Source organism: Gymnodraco acuticeps, unplaced genomic scaffold (assembly GCF_902827175.1).
Source record: "Gymnodraco acuticeps unplaced genomic scaffold, fGymAcu1.1, whole genome shotgun sequence".
NCBI classification, from domain to species: Eukaryota; Metazoa; Chordata; class Actinopteri; order Perciformes; family Bathydraconidae; genus Gymnodraco; species Gymnodraco acuticeps.
In genome coordinates, this window is record NW_022990911.1 from 305154 (window position 1) to 325983 (window position 20830).

General features: G+C 42.1%; 1 protein-coding gene across 1 annotated transcript in view; it reads left to right on the forward strand.

Annotated features, from left to right (window-relative positions):
* The window catches only part of LOC117557918, a 39853-nt gene extending 19496 nt beyond the window's left edge, over nucleotides 1–20357 (forward strand). The window contains exons 6-11 of the mRNA XM_034233914.1: nucleotides 16169–16329; nucleotides 16439–17694; nucleotides 17794–17966; nucleotides 18069–18532; nucleotides 18658–19269; nucleotides 19416–20357. Of these exons, the coding sequence (XP_034089805.1) occupies nucleotides 16169–16329; nucleotides 16439–17694; nucleotides 17794–17966; nucleotides 18069–18532; nucleotides 18658–19269; nucleotides 19416–20357 (3608 nt within the window). The remainder of the gene's footprint in view (nucleotides 1–16168; nucleotides 16330–16438; nucleotides 17695–17793; nucleotides 17967–18068; nucleotides 18533–18657; nucleotides 19270–19415) is intronic.
* The last annotated feature ends 473 nt before the right edge of the window (nucleotides 20358–20830 follow it).

Below are 20830 nucleotides of genomic sequence, written 5' to 3' on the forward strand. Positions count from 1 at the left end.
CTCGTGACCTGCTGTTTGGCTCGGGGGCTCCGCCCGGTAATGATAAACTAATGCCATGGCCAAGGCCAGGCAGGAAACATGTGACTTATCAGTAACTTTAGACATCGTAACACAATTTTAAACGAGATTTTATTGTAGATTATACATTTTACTGATACCAATTGTATGATATTTACCTTGTTCATTAAAAATAAAAATATATATATATATATATTTATTTTTTTTGTATGTGGGAAGAGGTGGGGCGGCGCCCCTAGCGCCCCTATGGGCCGGCCGCCACTGGTCAGCGGTAAGGCTCAGCTCATTGCTTTCGTGAGATACGTGGATACTGACGACATCTATGAAAATGTGCTTGTCTGCAAGACATTAGAGGGGAAAACAACGGGGGAGGACATTTTTTATGTTGTGAATGATTTATTTATTGAAAACGAGCTGGACTGGAGAAACTGCATGAGTGTCTTTACTGACGGAGCTGCCTCAATGACGGGCCGATTTAAAGGGCTCATGGCGTATTAGGGATAAAAATCCAGAAGTGCAGTGGAATCACTGTACACAGGGAAGCACTGGCGGCCAAAAAGCTGAGTCCTGTGTTGCATGACGTTTTGAACAACAGCATCAAAGTGATTAACTTCATAAAGTCAAGGCCACTCAATGCGCGTCTGTTTCACCGCCTTTGCGAGGACATCGATGAACACACCCAACTACTGCTACACACAGAAGTGCGCTGGCTCTCTCGAGGGAGGATACTGAGCAGGCTGTTGGAGCTACGATCGGAGGTGCACGCCTTTCTGTCAGAGCAAGGATCTCCCTATGCCACACTGTTTGAGGACACAGATTGGCTTGCAAAGCTTTGCTATCTGGCAGACATATTCAGCAAATTGAATGAGCTGAATCTGTGCATGCAGGGCAAGAACACCAACATTCTGAACCTGTATGACCAGGTGGGTGGTTTCGTAAAGAAAGCAGAGTTGTGGAAACGTGCATGTACACAGGGGGATCTCACCTGCTTTCCTCAGGTAGATGCTTTCCTCTCCAGTGAGGATGTGCAGAGCGCTCCAGTCAAGTCCATTATAGAGGAACACTTTGGCCAACCTGATAGTTAGTTTCAAGTCGTAGGCTACTTTCCTGACATGGAGGAGAAACCTGTACAGCTTGATTGGGTAAGAAACCCATTTCTTCTGTCAGAAGCAAACAGAGAAAAGCTTCCTCTCTGTCACCAGGAAAAACTATTGGATGTGTCATCTGACCGTGGCCTAAAGATGACATTAAGAACTCCACTCTCACACAGTTTTGGGTGTGTGTGAAAAAGGAGCATCCTGAGCTGGGAAAAACAGCTTTGGAGCAGCTACTGCCCTTTGGATCCACATATTTGTGTGAAGCCTCCTTCTCTGCAATGACTCTGATCAAAACAAAGCAGAGAAACAGACTGGGCCAGGAAAAGAGTCTGATCACTGCTGTGTCCTCTCTAACACCAAGGTCCTCAGTGAAGGACAAGCACACGTTTCACACTAAATTGAGTGCTATTAATATTACTTGTTAGTGTTATTGCAATTTATAATTTATTTATTATTACAATTGTTTGTTTTTTTTGTCAATGTTTTGACACTAAATTGTGTGTTCTATTTTAAAATGCAGTTTAATGCACCTACAACTCATTAATAGTGTCATTGCAGTGTTATTACGTAGTTTTTTTGTAATTGCACATTTGTGTTACATTACATTACATTGCATTTAGCTGACGCTTTTATCCAAAGCGACTTACAATAAGTATTCGACCAGGAAGACACAACCTTGAAGAAAACAGAATCATATAAGTACATCAGGTTTCATAGAGCCAAACATTTCAAGTGCTACTCAACTGGCTTTAGATAAGCCAGTCCTTTATTAGTATATAAGTGCTTTGTTAATAGTTCTATCGCTCGAAGTGGAGTCGAAAGAGATGAGTTTTCAGTCTGCGCCGGAAGATGTGCAAGCTATCTGCTGTCCTGATGTCAATGGGGAGCTCATTCCACCATCTTGGAGCCAGGATAGCAAACCCACGTGTTTTTGCTGATGGGAACTTGGGTCCCCCTCGCAGCGAGGGTGCAGCGAGTCGTTTAGCTGATGCAGAGCGGAGTGCACGCGCTGGGGTGTACGGTTTAACCATGTCCTGGATGTACGAAGGGCCAGATCCATTCGCAGCATGGTAAGCAAGTACCAGTGTCTTGAAGTGGATTCTAGCAGTTACCGGAAGCCAGTGAAGGGAGCGGAGGAGCGGAGTAGTGTGGGAAAATGTAGGAAGGTTGAAGACCAGACGAGCCGCTGCATTCTGGATGAGCTGCAGAGGTCGGATGGCACATGCAGGTAGACCAGCCAGGAGGGAGTTGCAGTAGTCTAGGCGTGAGATGACGAGAGCCTGGACCAGAACCTGAGTCGCTTTCTGTGTCAGCTGGGGACGTATCTTCCTGATGTTGTAAAGCGTGTATCTGCAGCAACGGGTTGTAGCAGCTATGTTTGCAGTGAAGGACAGGTTGTTATCTAGGGTCACACCCAGATTCCTTGCAGTCTGAGTCGGGGAAACAACTGAGGTGCCGATGTTAATTGTTAGGTCAAAAGTGGGACAATCTTTTCCCGGAAGGAAGAGCAGCTCAGTCTTGTCAAGGTTGAGTTTGAGGTGATGAGCAGACATCCACTGAGAGATGTCAGCTAGACAAGCAGAGATGCGTGCGACGACCTGGGTCTCTGAGCGGGGAAAGGACAGAATTAATTGGGTGTCGTCAGCGTAGCAGTGGTATGAAAAACCATGCGGGCTAATGACTGATCCGAGTGAGTTTGTGTACAGGGAGAAGAGGAGGGGACCAAGAACAGAGCCCTGAGGGACCCCTGTAATTAATTGACAAGGGTCGGACTCAGACCCTCTCCAAGTCACCCTGTAGGTACGGTCTTTCAGATATGAGGTGAGGAGGGAAAGTGCAGAGCCTGAAACTCCAAGTTTTTGGAGAGTGCGAAGGAGAATCTGATGATTCACCGTGTCGAATGCAGCAGACAGGTCCAACAGGATGATGACAGAGGAGAGGGATGTTTTGTTTTGTTTTTAACCCTTTCATGATTTGTGACTGCTTATTTAATGCTGTTTTCTTGTTTATGCATGGGGTTTTGGTAGCACATCAGGCACCACATTTTATTATAATATTTGTGTATTGTATTTTATAGTTTTTACATAATATAACATTTTGTTCATTTGTTCGTTAAACATATAATTATTACTTAAAAATCTGTTTTAAAAAAATGTCGTTATGTTCTTTGTTTGTTGTAATTCATGGATGAAGGAGTTCATAAATCACACACTGATGGAACATCACTATATTGTAATTATTTATATAAGCTTTTTCTATCAAACATGTTCGGGGTCGGTCAGGGGGTACTTGGCTGAGAAAATGTTTCAAAGGGGGTACATGACTGAAAAAAGTTTGAGAAGCACTGCTCTAGAGGACAAGAATGTTAATTGCAAATTCTGAAAAAATTGTAACAAAAAGGTATTTGAGATACAGAAATGCTGAAATTAAAGTTTGGTCTGATGGTCGCGCAAGAGGAAAGGTCATGGTCAAGGGTCACCGCCTGGTGGACATAATGACTTCATTGTTTATTATGTTATAGAATATCAACAACGGCCCACATGTGTTCACATAACTCACCATCTCTGCGCCATCAGAGTCTCAGAGTCCATTGCTGAAGTAGACCTACAGTGTGGGTTCACTGTGGGATCCTACAATACATCCTCATGAATGGTTTGTTGGCAACGCTCCCTTTTTCTTGCAATCTGCGGAATACTTGCATGCGTTTCTCTATGGGGAAAAAGGCAGCTGAGCTCAGAAAGATGGTGACTGTAAGGGAATATTTCTGTCTTACTCCAAAGTGTCAAAGAATAATTGTTCCTTACTCCTAAGATATTCAACCTTATTGCCTGTTGACGTTTATCACTGATCTGTGACGCCAGCTTTAAGGAATGTGCTCCAGCACTTAGTCTCAGTTTTATGACTGGTCAACTCTCGGTCACAGAGCCTAAGAGTCAGATAAGTGATTCAGTGTCTCCAGGTGTTCACGTATACCTTCCCCCAATATGTGGGTTGACTCTCTGTAAACTAGTTAAAGGGTCTACCAAGATGAGAGGCTGGTCAGAATTGACATGACAACCCACCCGTGCAGTCAGAACCTTTTGCTGCTGTGACTTGTGATATGAATTCTCCGGCCGTTGACTTGTAATAAACATCATTGTTTGACATCAAAGCTCCAACTCTCCTCGTGTCTCTCTGAGTCCTGACTCTCCATTGCTGCAGAGGTTTCCCTTACAGTGACTTCTTCAAACAAAAAAAGCAGTTTATAGCCGCATGGTTTTATTCACCTGCCAGACTGCCACCACTACTCGCATATCATCTCCGTGAGAGAGTGAGTGAGTGAGTGAGTGAGTGAGTGAGTGAGTGAGTGAGTGAGTGAGTGAGAGAGAGGCACGTTGCAGTGTGTGTACAGTTTAGGCTATTTGACAGTGAATAAATGGTGCAACTCCCGTGGCTTATTTGCTACCTGCTGCTGATTAAAGTGAAGGCCCCAAAGTCTTTATTTTTCTCATTTTAGTGACAAGCCGCTAATAAGGTTTTGCTCTCCAAATAACTGTTTTGAATTAGGACACTTTGGCGGTTGGTAATGCTATTTAGCTTAAGCATAGTCTCCTCACTTGAACATTGAACTTGGGATATTTGGCCATCGTATAGTTCAGCAATCTCTCGGAGGATAATTTTTGTGAGTGAGAGAGAAACAGGGTTTGCCAATTATTTTCTTTGATCGTTATGAATGCATTTCATAACGATCAGTGAAACCAGTGTTAATGGTCATCATGAGTTTTTAAAAAGCATTAGGTAGATGGTGTATTCTGTCTGTTTGCATATCACCCTTCTTTGGAATGAATCCTTGAACCAAAGACAAACTGAATGCAGACTTTTAAACAATATATCACAAGAACCTATTTAAGCTTTACACTTGTTAATTAATTTACAGATTGCATTGTTACACACGTGTAACAGTTGTAAATATGCAGTGGGGTTTATTTAATTTCATTTTGTATAATCACACAAATTCTGTGTTTTATATTATTTAATTCCGTGTTCTTCATTTTATTGAATGTTCAATACCTGACTGACAAGGTCGGAGATCAGTGGGCGGAACCTCTGAAGTGTGGTCGCTGTGCTCAGGAGATTATTGTTGAGAGGACTTCCCCCCTATACTGTATATTGTGTCCTCTTCCCTTTTTGTAAATGTTCCACGCGAGAGGAGTCACTGTGAGGGAAAGCTAATGTAAAACTGATCGCAGAAAAATACACTTTGTGGACACAGGCCCTTACACCCCTCAAGGTTAATTAACGTTATATATATATATATATATCATTGTTTGTACAATTATATGTACTTCTACCCATCCCCATTGTGTCCTATATTTTCTATTACATTTCTGCTTTGATATTGTCTTATGTTATACTAATGTTATAAATACTGTAGACTCTAATAGGCAGACAGATGACTCTCTGTTACAGGTGTATGCTTCTCCTTGTTGAGAACTGAGGACAGCAAAAGTTTTCTTTTTGTACACTTTTTTTGTTTCTTCATCATTATTATCAGCACTTTGTCAACAAATACTGTAAACTATGTTTGCATCAGCACACCTCCACTCTAGATGATTCCATGTTTGTAGCCAGTGTACAGGTTTATTTCTTCTTATACATTTCATGTATACTTCTTACTATTTCTGAAGAGCACAAACTGCTTCCAAAAGTCTACACTTCAATTCAAAACCTTTATTTATCCAAGTAAAATCCCATTGAGATCAATGATCTCTTTTTCAAGGGAGACCTGCAGCAGTAGGTTCCACAAGAAGACATAAAAACATAAACAACAGAACAACAAAAGGACATCATACAGCAAAATGTACAGGGATTACAATTTACATATCTAACCACATGTACAGGTACCAACAGCATCTGATTTTGTAGCATCCAACCGAGCTTTAAAAACATGTAGTGGTACTAGCTTGGTAATTTTCCATTCTTTTTGCAGACTGTTCCATGTTAGTGGAGCTGCACATCTAAAAGCTTTCTTCCCTAAGACAGTCCTAGCACTTGGCACATTTAATAAAACCACAGCATGCGATCTCAGGCAATACGTACTTTCAATTCGCACAGAGATCAGGGAGCAGATATAAGATGGTAGTTTATCCAACATGGCTTTGTAAATGAAAAAGTACCAGTGACTGAGCCTCCGTACAGTAAGTGATGGCATAACCGCCTTGGTATACAGGGTACAGTGATGCGTAAGTGCTTTACAATTTGTCAAAAATCTCAGTGCACTGTGATACGCAGCATCTAACTTGCTCAGGTAATGGGCAGGTGCATTCATATATAACAAATCACCATAGTCCAGCACAGGTAAAAAGGTCAGTGACTAGCCTTTTCCTGGCCTCAAGCGAGAAACAGGACTTATTTCTGTAAAAGAAACCTAGCCTAACCCTCAGCTTTTTAAGCAGGTTATTTACATGAAATTTAAAAGTGAGACAATCATCAAGCCAGATACCTAGGTATTTGTAACAGGTAACCACTTCAAGTTGTATTCCTTGCGTAGTTACAATATCCAAAGCAGTCTCCGGTGTATTTTTAGCTTTAGCTTTAGAAAAGAGCATTACCTTGGTTTTATCCACATTTAAAAGAAGCTTAAGCTCAGAGAGCTGAGCCTGAATAATGTTAAAAACAGCCTGTAATTTAACAACAGCCTCGTTAATCGAGGGACCTGCACAGTACATCACGGTATCGTCAGCATAAAAATATAAGGTTGCTCCTTCGACATTTTCACCTAAACTGTTGATATATATGGAGAATAAAAGTGGACCTAAAATAGAACCTTGTGGTACACCATTAGTGATGTTTAACCACTCAGAAGACAGCCCATCAAACTGAACACATTGGGACTTTTCAGAGAGGTAGTTCACAAACCACCCCACTGCATGGCTGGACATGCCAATACTGAGTAGCCTCTGCTTCAAAATGCGATGATCGACAGTATCAAAAGCTTTGGATAGGTCAACAAATAGAGCTGCACAACTCTGCTTATTATCTAAAATACTCGTAATGTCATTCACCACTTTCATTGTGGCAGTGATGGTGCTATGTTGCTTTCTGAAGCCTGACTGATGTTTAGACAGGATGTCATTTGTACATAAAAACACCTTTACCTGTTCACTCACTAAGCGTTCAAGAACCTTAGCCAAAACTGACAATTTAGAGATGGGTCTATAATTGTTTAATAAGGTGGCCTCCCCTCCTTTTAGTAGTGGCAGGACATAAGCTGACTTCCATACTTTTGGGATTTTGTTCGTGCTGAGGGAGAGGTTAAAAAAAGTAGTAAGAGGTGGAGCAATAAAATCTGCAGCTATCTTTAAAAAGAAAGGTTCTACGTTGTCCGGGCCGGCCGGTTTCTTAGGATCTAACTTGGTTAAAGCTTCACGAACAACATCAACAGTAAAAGGAGTAAAACTGAAAGGGTTTTCCAGACCACATTGTTCTGAGTCACCGACTGTGGTGTTCACAGAAGCAGAGTTAGAAACAGAATGAAACAGAGAGCCACAGGACACAAAATGCTCATTAAAACAATTTAACATGGTAGCCCTGTCTGATATAGTGCCAGATGCTGTGGTAAGGCACGGAGGTAGCTCATTACGGATATCACCGGTGGATATCGATTTTATGGCTTTCCAGAATTTTCTAGGGTTGTTCAGGTTCTTTGTGGTAACTGCCAGATAATACTTAGATTTAGCACTTTTGACATGTGAAGAGAAACTATTTCTTAGCTGCCTAAAACGCAGCCATTCTACCTCTGAGCCTTCACACTTCACATAGAACTTACCGTCTCAGTGGCGTCATCTGGATAAGAAGTTGTCACTTGGTTCATCATGGATGCCTATGACGGAGTACAGTTTTAAGACCAAGACGCTTGAGCCTGAGACATTGCATGTCTTTATGATCACATACAGACATCTCACCATCTCAGTGCCATTGTCCTGGTTAGAGTCCATTGCTTCAGTGGAGTGACATTGCCTTGGGTGTTGCATGGGGTCCTTTCGGGAAACAGACAAGTACAGGGATGCTAACTGGAATGGGTGAAATAGATCCTAGGCCAGGGATAATGAAAATATCAGGCTTGCTACTGCTTTAAGCATTATAGATTCAAGCCTTTTTTAATGCCACTCAGAATTAGATTTAATACCAATTTTATAAAAAACTAAAATCTAAAAAAGCAAGCAAGGACATCAATTACTTAGGGTTCAGAGGTAGGTACAAAGTCAGCAGTATAAGCCACATAAAAGTGGTATCATCTGAACACTGGGAACCTGAAGATTAATTATACCTAGGAAAGCCATACACACTCTGAATGCCCTAGGTCTGCAGTTTGTGGTAGTAAAGTTTCATGAGGCTCTGATTATCCTAGAGGTCACAACAGGTCATTTTAAACAGTGACGTCAAGTTTTTTTTAAATGGTCTCACTATATGAAATGGTTACTATGGGGAATATCATCACACATGAATACAAATGAGCTCACTGAATCAACACGAGTCTCAGCTTTCCAGTCAAAGCCAATGTATGCAATTCCAAGACTGTTTAGTATGTACAAAAACGGCATGCTTTGTAATATTTGCAATTTATAGTTGCTGTCAGTTGACTTGGGACTGTTTTCAAACAAACACATAAGCTACAGATCACAAAGTTTCTTTAAAAAATGCTTTACAGACGTGAAGGAATTTGATAAGAAACTGTTAATTGTGTTAAGTGATCTCGAGCTGATGGGTTTGTCTCCAGGAATTGTGTCAAGTCAACTGCAACACTACAGCTAGCTAACAACACTACAGCTAGCTAACAATTATCTTGCGACACAGTATGAGTCAAAGAAATATACTCATAAGATATATTACTGTACATTTGCTTTTCTGTTGAACTCTGTCTGTCGTGGCAGACGACCCTCGGACTGAATCCATTTTGTATATGGGTATATGGTCCTCGTATCACTCGCGGTGCAGGCATGCTGTCAATATGGAAACTATTAGCGCACTCAACGCAGTGCACATACGGGTACTTCTGCTCTTACAGCCTTACCTTACCAGCCAATCAGAGGGAGAGTAGGGCGGGGAAATATGAAAATAACCGTGATCTCTTAATCAAATGATCAGAGACGAAAATAAAATGTATGCCCTTGCCTATTTTGTGGAGGAAAACAGCTACAAGGTTATACCTGCTGATTGAATTGAACATTTTTATGACAGTTTTGAAGAAGATATGGAAGAAGTGGAGTATGTGGTCAATTGGCGAAAGGGGAAAAGTGGCAAGATCTCCAGATGTCCAGCGAGAATCTTAGCTGCCAATGGTAAGCTAACTAAGTTAAGCTAACATTTGCTATATCGAGGCTTTGCATATGACGTCACAGGTAACGCGACGCAACGCAACGGCCATACTGGAGTACCAAAACAGACACCGTAATACGTCATACCTGTTCAATGTTTGTTTTTTACTGGACATATAATGGTTAACTTCTGTGCCATTGTTGGCTGCGGCAACAGAGGTGATCGAAACAGGGGGCAGAAGTCATTTTACAGGCTGCCGGCGGTTATAACACACCAGGGTGAAGCAACACATGAACTTTCAAAGCGTCGCCACGAAAAATGGCTCAATAGGATCGGACGGGAGGATCTCAAACCATCCAACCACAACTAGGCTATACTCGCGTTTGTGGGGATCATTTCACGTCAGGTAAGTGTCGGGTTTTACATGCAAACATTCAAAATGAACATATAACCCACATACTAAGACATGTATCTTAACAAGGAAATAGGAATCCTGGAGTCTGTCATCGATCGACATATCAGATTGTGGAGTATCTACAAAGTAAAGTCATCCCTTGGTCGTCTTCACACCAGTCTGTCAATCCCCTGCAGTGCTTCGTTTAACTGTAATTTAAAGTAATTCCTCCCCCTACTGGCCATTTGATTATATGTAAACAGTAAAGGCTGGACAGTCCCTGTCTGACAACGGACTACAGTAAGTATCTCAAATCAAGGGGAGTTTATTTCTTTAAAACACAAAATAATATTGCTTTTATTTATTCCACTGTAGCACAGTCTCTATAGCGTTTCATTCTTGGATATTAGTTTGAGTTTTGTAGTGTGTTTAGCTTTTACAATAGGCCAACTAGCGGCCACGTTCAGCTAGCCTCCGGCCTTCCGGTCAACGTTTTTAGCTGGATAGCATTTATAGTTTATACAGCTAAATGACATTAGCTGTCACCGGCACAGTTGGATAGTGGAGGTGCGTGCTAGAAAAATATGTTTAAATGCATGTATTTGCACATGTGTTGTAAAGACAGTGTTCAACACAGAGTTTTAATAGTGGCTAATGCATTGGCGATGGAGTGGAACAAAAATGTGGAACTGGAGTTTTTCCAGAGGATTTGACTGGCCACCCAATGTCCCACTCTGAATCAGAAATACTTCATTGATCTCCGGGGGAAATTGGGATTGTTACATTGTAGAATTTAAATATATAGTAGAAGATATAAGAAAAACAAGTATGTAAAAAGATGTGCATAATATAACAATATGCACAGTATAAATGCATAATGTATGCCAGAGTATTGCTCAGAATAATTAGTATTGCATATAGAGTAATGCACAGATGAATTATTATTGCATAGAGTATTACACAGATGTTATAGTCTAGATGGAAATAGGGGTCCACGCGCACCCCTTGGAATTTGTTATGCCAACTGATTTTTCTTAATCCTTAAAGTGTCTACTTTCAGAATCTGCCAGGTGCCAAGCTGAAATAATGTCCAAAAGGCTCCATTTTTAACCCTTTATTGCACCTAACCCAAAACCGAAACATTACAATGTGATGTAGCAAGAGGCATAACCTTTGAAGTAAACAACATACAGAGACAAATGAATACATTTTTCCATACAATTCTGACCCTAGGAATTCAATGGGATGGTTATTTTTGACATTTGACAACATTTTGACTGTATTTCTGGACAAAAACAGCAAGAAATGACCAAACATGTGTGTATGACCAACTACCTTTTCATTTTTTAAAGTGCATAGTGAATATTCGTTCACAATCAGTTTTTTTCTAATACTTTAAGTGTTTATTTTTGGATAATATTGGGTACCAAGCTGATGATGTTGGTGACCGGGGCTCGGCAGTTAGTTGACAGTTGGTTGCCGTTTGTTACCTGGTACCTGGCTACCTGCAGATGGCACTGCTTTCTTTGGGAACAATCTCAAGGATTTTCTTAGTAAGTATTATTAATAATTATTATTAACTATTATTAAGAAATACCTAATAGTCATATACAAGTAATTCTTCAACAAAAGGTTTACAGAAATCACATCTGTAATCTTGACTAAGTAGTGTTGGTAGCTAGCTAAATTGGTAGCTAGCTAAGTTGGTAGCTAGATGAGTTGATAGCTAGCTAATGTTTTTCAGCATTTTCAGGCTGATTACTCACTACTAACAATAGGGAAAAGGAAAAAACATTGTATTCTTGACTATAGTGTTGGTAGCTAGCTAAGTTAGTAGCTAGATAATGTTTTTCTTTATTTTCAGTTTGATTACTCATACTAACCATAGGAAAAAGGAAACATTGTATACTTCATCATTTGGTCCTCCTCAGAGTGTTGGTAGCTATCTAATGTTTCTAATTTCTTTATTCAGGCTGATTACATAAACTGCTGACAATGGGAAAAAGGAAACATTGTAACACAGCTGAAGTGCCTCCAAAGAGGATTAGATCGATAACATGTATTTTACATGTCTCAACTTCTAAGTATGGTAATTTTATCATGCTCGGCAAATGCAAGGGGGGGGCAAGCGAGAAGCTATCGTATCTACACAGTGTTCGTGATATGAGACTCTGCGAAACAGCCACCTCACCATACCGCATGAAGGATATTTGTGACCAAATACCATTGACGTTAGAAGGCTTGCCTTTGGATAAAACTGGCTATCATCAAAACTGCTACAAAACCTTCACAGGGAAATTGGATCGTTTAAAAGTGTCAAAGGCTTCTACATCTGGTGAATCATCGTCATCGATAAAGGACTCCCTACGCCAGGGGTAGGCAAGTAAGTTTGGCCTTGGGCCAATTTTTTGTTGAGCCGCAAGATGGCGGGCCAGAACATAATCAAAGCCTAATTCAAGGAATTGATTTTGGTAAGAGGGCGCAGCGCCCCTGTTCCCCGGTTCAGGAAAAACTCTGATATCGCTGATAACCCTCCCCATCAACACTCTGATGCGCAGTCAGATCCGCTGATTGGTTCACTGATGATATAGGCCCCCAATCCAGAGCCTCTGGCTAGACCAAAGGGAGGCTCGTCTCTAGCCCCATTTCAGTCCCAAAGCCAGGGCTATTATCTGTATTTTAACATACTTATCTTTTAAATTGAGGTGTAGCCTATTTATTGTTCTCTTCAAAGTTTATTTTTCTCTGAAATTTTAGGGAGGATGGTCCTCCCTTTCCTCAATGGACGAGCCTTCACTGAGTAAAGTAGAGTTATTAAGGTAGCAGTGTTATTTAACATACTTTTATTCTGATAATTATTGTCAAGTTCTCTGGGTTTTTGGCATTTATTTGAGTGTTTGCCCACATTTGAGAGGCTTGAGGGACAACTGGAATCCTTTTTCCTTTTCTTTATTTCAACATTTCAAGGACACATTAGGATTCTTTCAGGTTGAAAACCTTTAAAAAATATAAAAGGACAAAATAAATCAATTACAGCAGTTTTGCTTTGCAATTTAATATATTATAACCTAAATTAATCAGTAACCAAGTATTTTACTCAAACTCAATGTATTTAATAGTTAAATAAGTACTTTAATTGACCTGGTTCCCCAGAACCACACATTTGCCATATGTGCTCTATCGAAATCAGTCGAAAGTCGCAACGGCTCATTTAAAAATAAACGTGGATTTGCGTAAAAAACTAGTTTTTCGGGGTTTGGGTGTTTTGTTTGATTTTAAATAAACAAAGTCTTGGCTTTCAGAATATGACATTTTTATTTCCAAAATCACACGATAAATACATGTTTGAACTAAGCTTGTAAAGGGAAGATGACAGCTCTCCCTCGCCACTCTGCTCTTCCACAGAGCCGCTTCCCCTCCCTCCGCTGACATTATGAATGTAAGCGAATATGTCGGGACAGAATTTATTTTACCGGACAAATTTGAAACTCACCGGTCATGTTTCAATAATAATAATAAGAGTGGTGTAGCAGAGTTTCCGTTAGCAGGTAATCACCGGACTATGACCGGATATGCTGATGTTTAAAACTCAGTTAATGGGGCTCATTTTTATATTGCTTCAGTTTATAATCGTTACAGATCGAAAAGTTCAGATTCATTTTTCAATAAATGATTCCACAAACAACAAAAAACATCATTATTACATTCAAACAAACTACTTGTAGTAGATGAAGTACATTATTCAAAAGTTTACATTAACTTTGAATAATAACACGGGAGAAACGGATGCTCTCTTTTCCCCTCTCCCTCCCTCTCTCTCCTGACAGCCCGTCAGTTTCTCATGCAGCTCGCTAAACAGAGGCGGGGCTTCAGGTGATTATGCAGAGCTGCGTGTCTCCGTCAGACTCAGCAGCTGATCTGATCTCTCTCTCGGGTCCAGTTATACTTCACTCGCGTTTATGTCCATATCGATCAGATCCAGCTCTCCTGATCGGCCTTTATAGAGAGCACCGATCAAACTATTAAGAGTGAATATCGGCCGATAATGACCGGCGGCCGATTGATCGGCGGCTAACGGAAACCCTGATGTGCGACTGTCGGTCCTATGTTGTAAAAAAAACAACAACAAAAAAACTCAAAATAATATTTTATTTTTGATTCTCAAAATGATGGGCCAAATATTATTGCTGGCGGGCCAACAATGGCCCGCGGGCCGCCTGTTGCCGACCCATGCCCTACACCATCCCAAATGTCTCTCAAGTCAAACTGAAGGGGTTCGGTGTTCCTTCTTGTTCCCAAATCAGTGTATCTTCTGTGACAAAACAACAACCAAGTTCAAGGGGAAGACTGAAGAGCTAAAAAAGTTTCAGAGTTGGAAACACAAAGAACCAGCCTGGAAAGTTATCGAACCTAGGGCACAGGAATTGAAGAAAGAGGATCTTTATCGCAAGGTGCAGGGCAAGGACCTCTTTGCTATGGAAGCTCAGTATCATCCAATATGCAGAAATAACTTCAACAATGAGTACCAAAACCATGAGCGTGGAAGGAAGAGAGGAAAAAAGGCAGCAGACAACATTGACAGCCCGCAGGCCCGGAAAATGGCAGCACATGACAAGTCCTATTGTGTAGTAAAGGATTACATTCTTAGGAATGTGGTTGAACACAAATAAGTCGTCCAGCTAAGATCCATGTGCAACTTGTACAGGAAGACACTGGAAGGTGAAGGTTTTCCTAATCCTGAATACCGCAGTGAGAAATTGGCAAGACGTTTACAAGGAGACAAAGACATATCTCGTGAACTCACATTCTCAAAGGTACCACACCATGGTTGTCTTGAGTTGAACCTTATATACAGCTCAAGCATTACTGTAGATCAGTGGTTCCCAAACTTGTTGTGCCCAAGGCACATCAAAGGACAAGTAAAAATCTCAAGGCACACCTATTGTGCAAAATAGTCCTTATAACACGTGTTATCACTCATATCATGTAAAATATCTGTAAATGTGCATAATTATTTACTAATGCCAAATAAAATGTGACAAAGACAACTATATTACTCATGAAATATTTAAGAAATTCATTTGAAACTTTATCAAATTAGGCTTCATCAAAGCAGCAACACACTCATTTAAACCAGACAGGTCACAAAATAAAAAATGAGGCAAAGGAAACTCAGTAGAAATTCAGCACAGAGAACTGTCAATGCAAGGAAGCTGCATTGTCCATGGTCCTGAACTACAAATTATAAATGTAACATTTCAGCAATCAGCATTGAAACATGTGCTATTGTAAATATTTTGCCGACTTACAAATTAGTGAGATACATGTGCCTGTCGGGGCGCGCAGAATTTTTTAATCCTTGGTGGCACTGAGGAGAGGGCCACTCGCAAGTCCTGTTCAACAGAGAGCCGTGACCTCCTGTTGTTCTTCATGTAAATCAGAGTAGAGAACGCCAACTCCAGAGATGGGGTTGTTACTAAAAAAATGTAATATATTACATATTACTTTAAAAAAAGTAATATATTACACTACTTCGTTACTATCTACATAAAGTAACTCGTTACTTTACTCGCGGAGCACGTATGAACTGCGCATGCCTGAGTGGCAATAACTTTCCTTACCAGCAGGCAGCGGTAGTGTGTATTTGTCATTCAAAACAGGCAACAACCGGAAGACAGAGAAGAAGAACAGACTACGTGATATAAACAAACAACAAATAGCGTGTGCGCTAGCTTCACCTTAGCATGTGTTCTTTGCAGGTGCTTGTTGAGGTTTGACCACGTGGTGTTTCCAGCAGTGGATAACAGCTTCTGGCCTGGACACAGTTTGCACCTCACCGTCACATTCCTGTCTATTCTTCGGACGAACCTACAGTCTATGGGACGAACTCAAAATAATGCGCATACCTCCACCCCTCGAAAGTTATCGCTGACTCAGCCATGTTTATGCAGCACTGCACGTGGAGATGTGGACGCACAAATCACGCAGATTACGTACATATAAACCTACAAAGTACTGATATAGTCAATAAAAAAATAATTATTTGTTGTGTAGTTGTATATTGCAATAATAACGTATGGTTGTCACAAAATCCCACGGCACACCCGGACTTGCCTCACGGCACACCAGTGTGCCGCGGCACACCGTTTGGGAACCACTGCTGTAGATGAAGCAATTACATGTGCGTACAAACTTGGAACATCTGATCAACTACAAGAAGCAGCACTCACCCTCAATTCTCACATTAAAAAGGCATTCAAAGAGTCAAAGGAGCTACCATGGCCCCCAACTGCACAGGAGCTGGATGCTGTGAAAATGGATGAACTGCTCCCAGAGCATCTTGTACAATTTCTGAGCTCAGTGGTGACTGGGACACTTGATGAAGAAAAGTGTGAGAAGACGCAGAGGCTGGTCTATTCGATTACACAAGATGTGTGTCGAGCAGCAACTAACAGCAAGTGGAAACTCCCAAAGCACATCCTCCTGTGTGCCACACTTCGGCACCTCTATCGAAGCAAACAGGTGAGTGATCAGCTAACTTATTGCTTATGAGGTCCTACATTGTCATTGCTCAACTATGCTTCATACAGATATTTGATATTGATAAAAAAACATTTGTTTATCTTTACAGCTCACAACCATCCTTTCACGACTAGGACACTCAGAGACATATGACTTCAGTATGGAACTTGAGACAGCCATGGCCAAGGCTTTTGATGAGATGTCCACCAACCTGACCCCTCAAATCATCACTGGCGAGGGAAACACTGTTTTTCACGGCGAGTGGGACAACCTGAACAGAATCACCACCAACGTTCATGGTTCAAATGTGGTAAACAGCGCCGGGGGAATCATGATTCAAGAAGTGAAGGAGAGCCATGTGAGCACCAAGAAAAGGACCCTTCCTCTCTATGACAGGTCATCCAACATGAGAAGCCTTAAGATCACGCCTCCCGAGACGCTGCCAGAGCTGGCATTCAAAAGAGTTGGCCCCAAATTCCCCAAGAATGCCAACTTTACCCCTCCTGCTGAGAACCAAGTGTCATATGATGCCTCAATGTTGCAGTACAACACTCACCTCCTCAGCAGATGGTTGAGCAGCCAGGGCAAGCAGCAAGTGCCTGGATTTGGTGGTTTTATTTCAAGCACAGGGAAAGTGCCTCCTAGGAAATCTACCATCGACTTTTACACCCCCATCAACCAGCCCATTACAGACAACGCAGTAGTGTATGAGCTACTCAAGAGATCCGAGGCAGCAACTGAGGAGGTTGGACAGCCATATACCATCAACACGTTTGACCTGGGAGTAGTCATGAAAGCCTGTCCTATAGTATGGAAGTACGAGGAGGAATTCAGTAAGCATGTGAACCTCATTGGCAAGTTCCACACAGCCATGAATTACATGGGCAGACTCACTGGGCGCAAGTGTCTTGGAGCTGGCTACGCCGAGATCCTCATAGAAGCTGGCCTCGCAAACAGTGGTTGCCTGAAAAATATCCTGAGCGGGAAGTCATATGCCAAGGCTCTCTTCAGTCTGAAGGCGGTCACAGAGGCACTCGAACGGTTGCTGTTCAATGTTTTTCTAGAGGAGGAGAAACCAGACATCCCATATGAGATCCTCTTCAACCTCATCCACTCTTGCACTTCTGAGAGCCTCAATTCCACTCTGAACGATCCCACACTGCTCAAGCTGATTGGTGACTACCTCCAATACCAAGACAAGGTACGCAGGGGCCACCCGGGTAAAACGGGCATGTTCTGGCTCTCCATGATGGATCATGCCAGGCTGGTCTTTGCTGTGAAAACCAACAATTTCGAGCTGTTCCATCACTGCAACGGCGCCATGGCAGATCTCTTCTTTGCGTATGATGGCCACAACTACGCCAGGTAATCTATGCACTCATTCGCTGAATACTCAATATAAAAATAAGTGGGAGCTTATTGTAGTTGTTATAATAAACTTTAATTATCATTAATTTCCTACAGGTACCTTACCTGGTTTGAGGCCTTTCTCACAAACATCGACCTCTCCCATCCTGGTGCTCTTGATTACATCAAGCTTGGAGCTATAGCTGTTGCACGATCATTGATCCCAGGGGCTCTCGCAGCAGTGGACAAGACCATGGAGGAGACATTCATGAGGTTTGCTAAGACTTCAGGTATGTCAGTTTGTGGACACAAACATAGTCACCTATATTTAATTTCCATGTTCATGTTGGCTGTGACGCTAAAATTCAGACTTCTCCCTCTCTACATTGCAGGTGGTCTACGAGGTCTCTTCAACAACTGTGGCGCATACCAGAAATGGTGCCGCACAACCTCTGCCCGCGCTCAGCTCTATGAGCTTACTCTTGAGATGTGTGGCATGATTGACGACCCTGAGATGCCGAAAGCAGGCAAGCACCGTGAGCTGGAGCCTGCCCAAATCAAAAAGTCTGAATTAGCGGTGCAGAGCGTCATCTCTGCCATCAATGGCTTCACAAACCCCTGGAGAATCCCAGACAAAAGTCGACTGTACTCCCTCGCATCTGGAGCTCCCATCGATCCAGAGGTTGAGGCTGACGTGCTGCGGGCCGAGGCTGCAGGCAGGGCTGCCAAGGAGCAGTTCATCCAAGAGCGCTTCATTTCCAAGAGGAAAGACTTCTTTGACCGCCTCAAGAAACTTATGCTCAAGACAATGGATTACTGCAGCAAGAGGGTCAAACTTACATCTGCGCAGGGGAAGGTGGATATTGATTTTACTTATACCATTTGCATATTTCATTACACAAAAACATTATTCAGAAAGGAATAAAACCGTAAAACTCTGTTGTATTTATGCCTTCCTCATTTCCTTATTTTCCATTCCAGCTCTTTGTGTACAAGGAGCAGAGCAACCTCGCCTTTCAGCTGCTCGTTAAGTCGCAGATTATGGAGATGCCCATCAACCTTGAGGAACTCATGCGGTATCCCCTCTCACCTGTTCCTCATGCCCTTGGCTCTCCGGATGGCTATTTTGCTAAAACCAACAAGGCCACTATCCTTCACCATCTGCTGCAGGACAGGGACGAAGACGTACCTTACCCCAATGATGCCCTCTTCATACAGGATGGCAACGCTCTCTTCCACATGATGTCCAACCTCCCACCGACCTTCGGAGGGATTTGCATGCAGCTCCTGGACCAAATGGTTGCCAAGCACCATTTGGAGTTCTCTACAGATTGCTACCAACCAGATTCCATCAAAGCCCAGGAGAGGCTCAGACGTGGCTCTTCTGAGAAGCGCATAATTGATGGTCCAAACACCCGGAGGCCCTATGACTTTAAGTCATTCCTTGGCAATGAGCTTAACAAGAAGCAGCTATGTGACCTGCTTCTCAGGGTCTGGGGGAGCAATGAGGCATCATCCCGGATTGAGAAGAGCATGAAAGCAGTGGTGTGTGTTGACGGAAGATCTTATGACCTAACATCAACAAATGGAAAAGTACGTTGACAGAAAAAGCGTGACACACACATACAATTGCAGACCATAATTGGGCTCTTAATACATACGACAAAAACTGCATAACTTAAAATGTTAATTTGTTAAAATATGTAGTAGTATTCATTTACTTTGTTTGATTGTTACAGGTCCAGACTTCTGAGATCTATGAACTGCGATCCAACCAGGAGGAGACAGACAGCCGGATTGTCCTGTACCTCCACCAGGCTGTCAAATGGGGGTACAAGTCCAGTGTGGTGAGGACACCTGACACAGACATCCTGATGATCCTCCTCTACCATGCCAGCAGGATCAACCTCTCCATATACCTTGACCACGGCTCTGGCAAACATCGCACACTGATAAATGTGACAGAACTGTCGGAATCACTGGGCCCTGACTACTGTAGCACACTGCTGGGATTCTACGTCTTTACTGGGGAGGACTGTACCAGCGCTTTTAAAGGCAAAGGCAAGGTGAATCCCCTGAAGAAGCTGGAGAAGACTCCTAAACTCCACAAAGCTTTCAGGCAGCTTGGTGCAGACTGGATGGTCACTGATGAGCTTCAAGAGGAGATAGAGAGCTTCACATGCATTATGTATGGCCAAGCACGGATGACATCAGTTGACACAGTACGGGTGAAAATGATGAGAAAGATGGTCGGCGCTGACAAAGTCCTGGACTCTAAGTCAAAAGTAGACCTGAAACGCCTGCCTCCTCCCAAGGTCTGTCTCATTCCACATGTCCAGCGAGCCAACTACAGAGTCACCTTCTATAGGAGAGCAGACAAGGCAATAATCGAGAGCCCAAAACCACATGATCCAGGCATGGGCTGGGAGAAGACAGGAGAAGAGGAGGTGTTGGAACCGGTCTGGGCAATTGGGCCCATCCTCCCTCCTTCTCTTGTTGAGGTACTGGCTCAGAGAGCAGAGTCAGAAGAGCACGCAGCTCTTGACAAGGTGACCGATTTCGCCAACAATAACTTGTCTGTGGGTGAAGTGGATGGAGAGTACGAGCATGAGGATGAAGAGCTGGAGATGGAAGAAATTGAATTAGAAGATCTCTTCAGTGACGATGAGGATGATGAGTAGTTTAGGTCAGCAAGTTGGTAGTGACATGAAAAGGTAAATGTATTAATTGTTCAAGTTGTAATTATATCACACTTTACATAATCTTTCATGTTTGATTTTGGTGCAATAAAGAGTTAAAAATAAACCCAACAAGATTTTATTTAATAATTTCATTTCATTTAAAGGATTAGAGAAAAACTGATTGTGAACATATATTCACCCTATGTGTTGAAAAGGTAGTTGGTCATACACACATGTTTGGTCATTTCTTGCTGTTTTTGTCCAGAAATACAGTCAAAATGTTGTCAAATGTCAACAATAACCATCCCATTGAATTCCTAGGATCAAAATTGTGTGGGAAAATGTATTAATTTCGCTCTGAAAGTTGTCTACTTCAAAAGTTATGCCTCTCCTACATTATATTTTCATTTTTCGATTTTTGGGTTAGGTGCTATAAAGGGTTAAAACTAGCCTTTGGGACATTATTTCAGCTT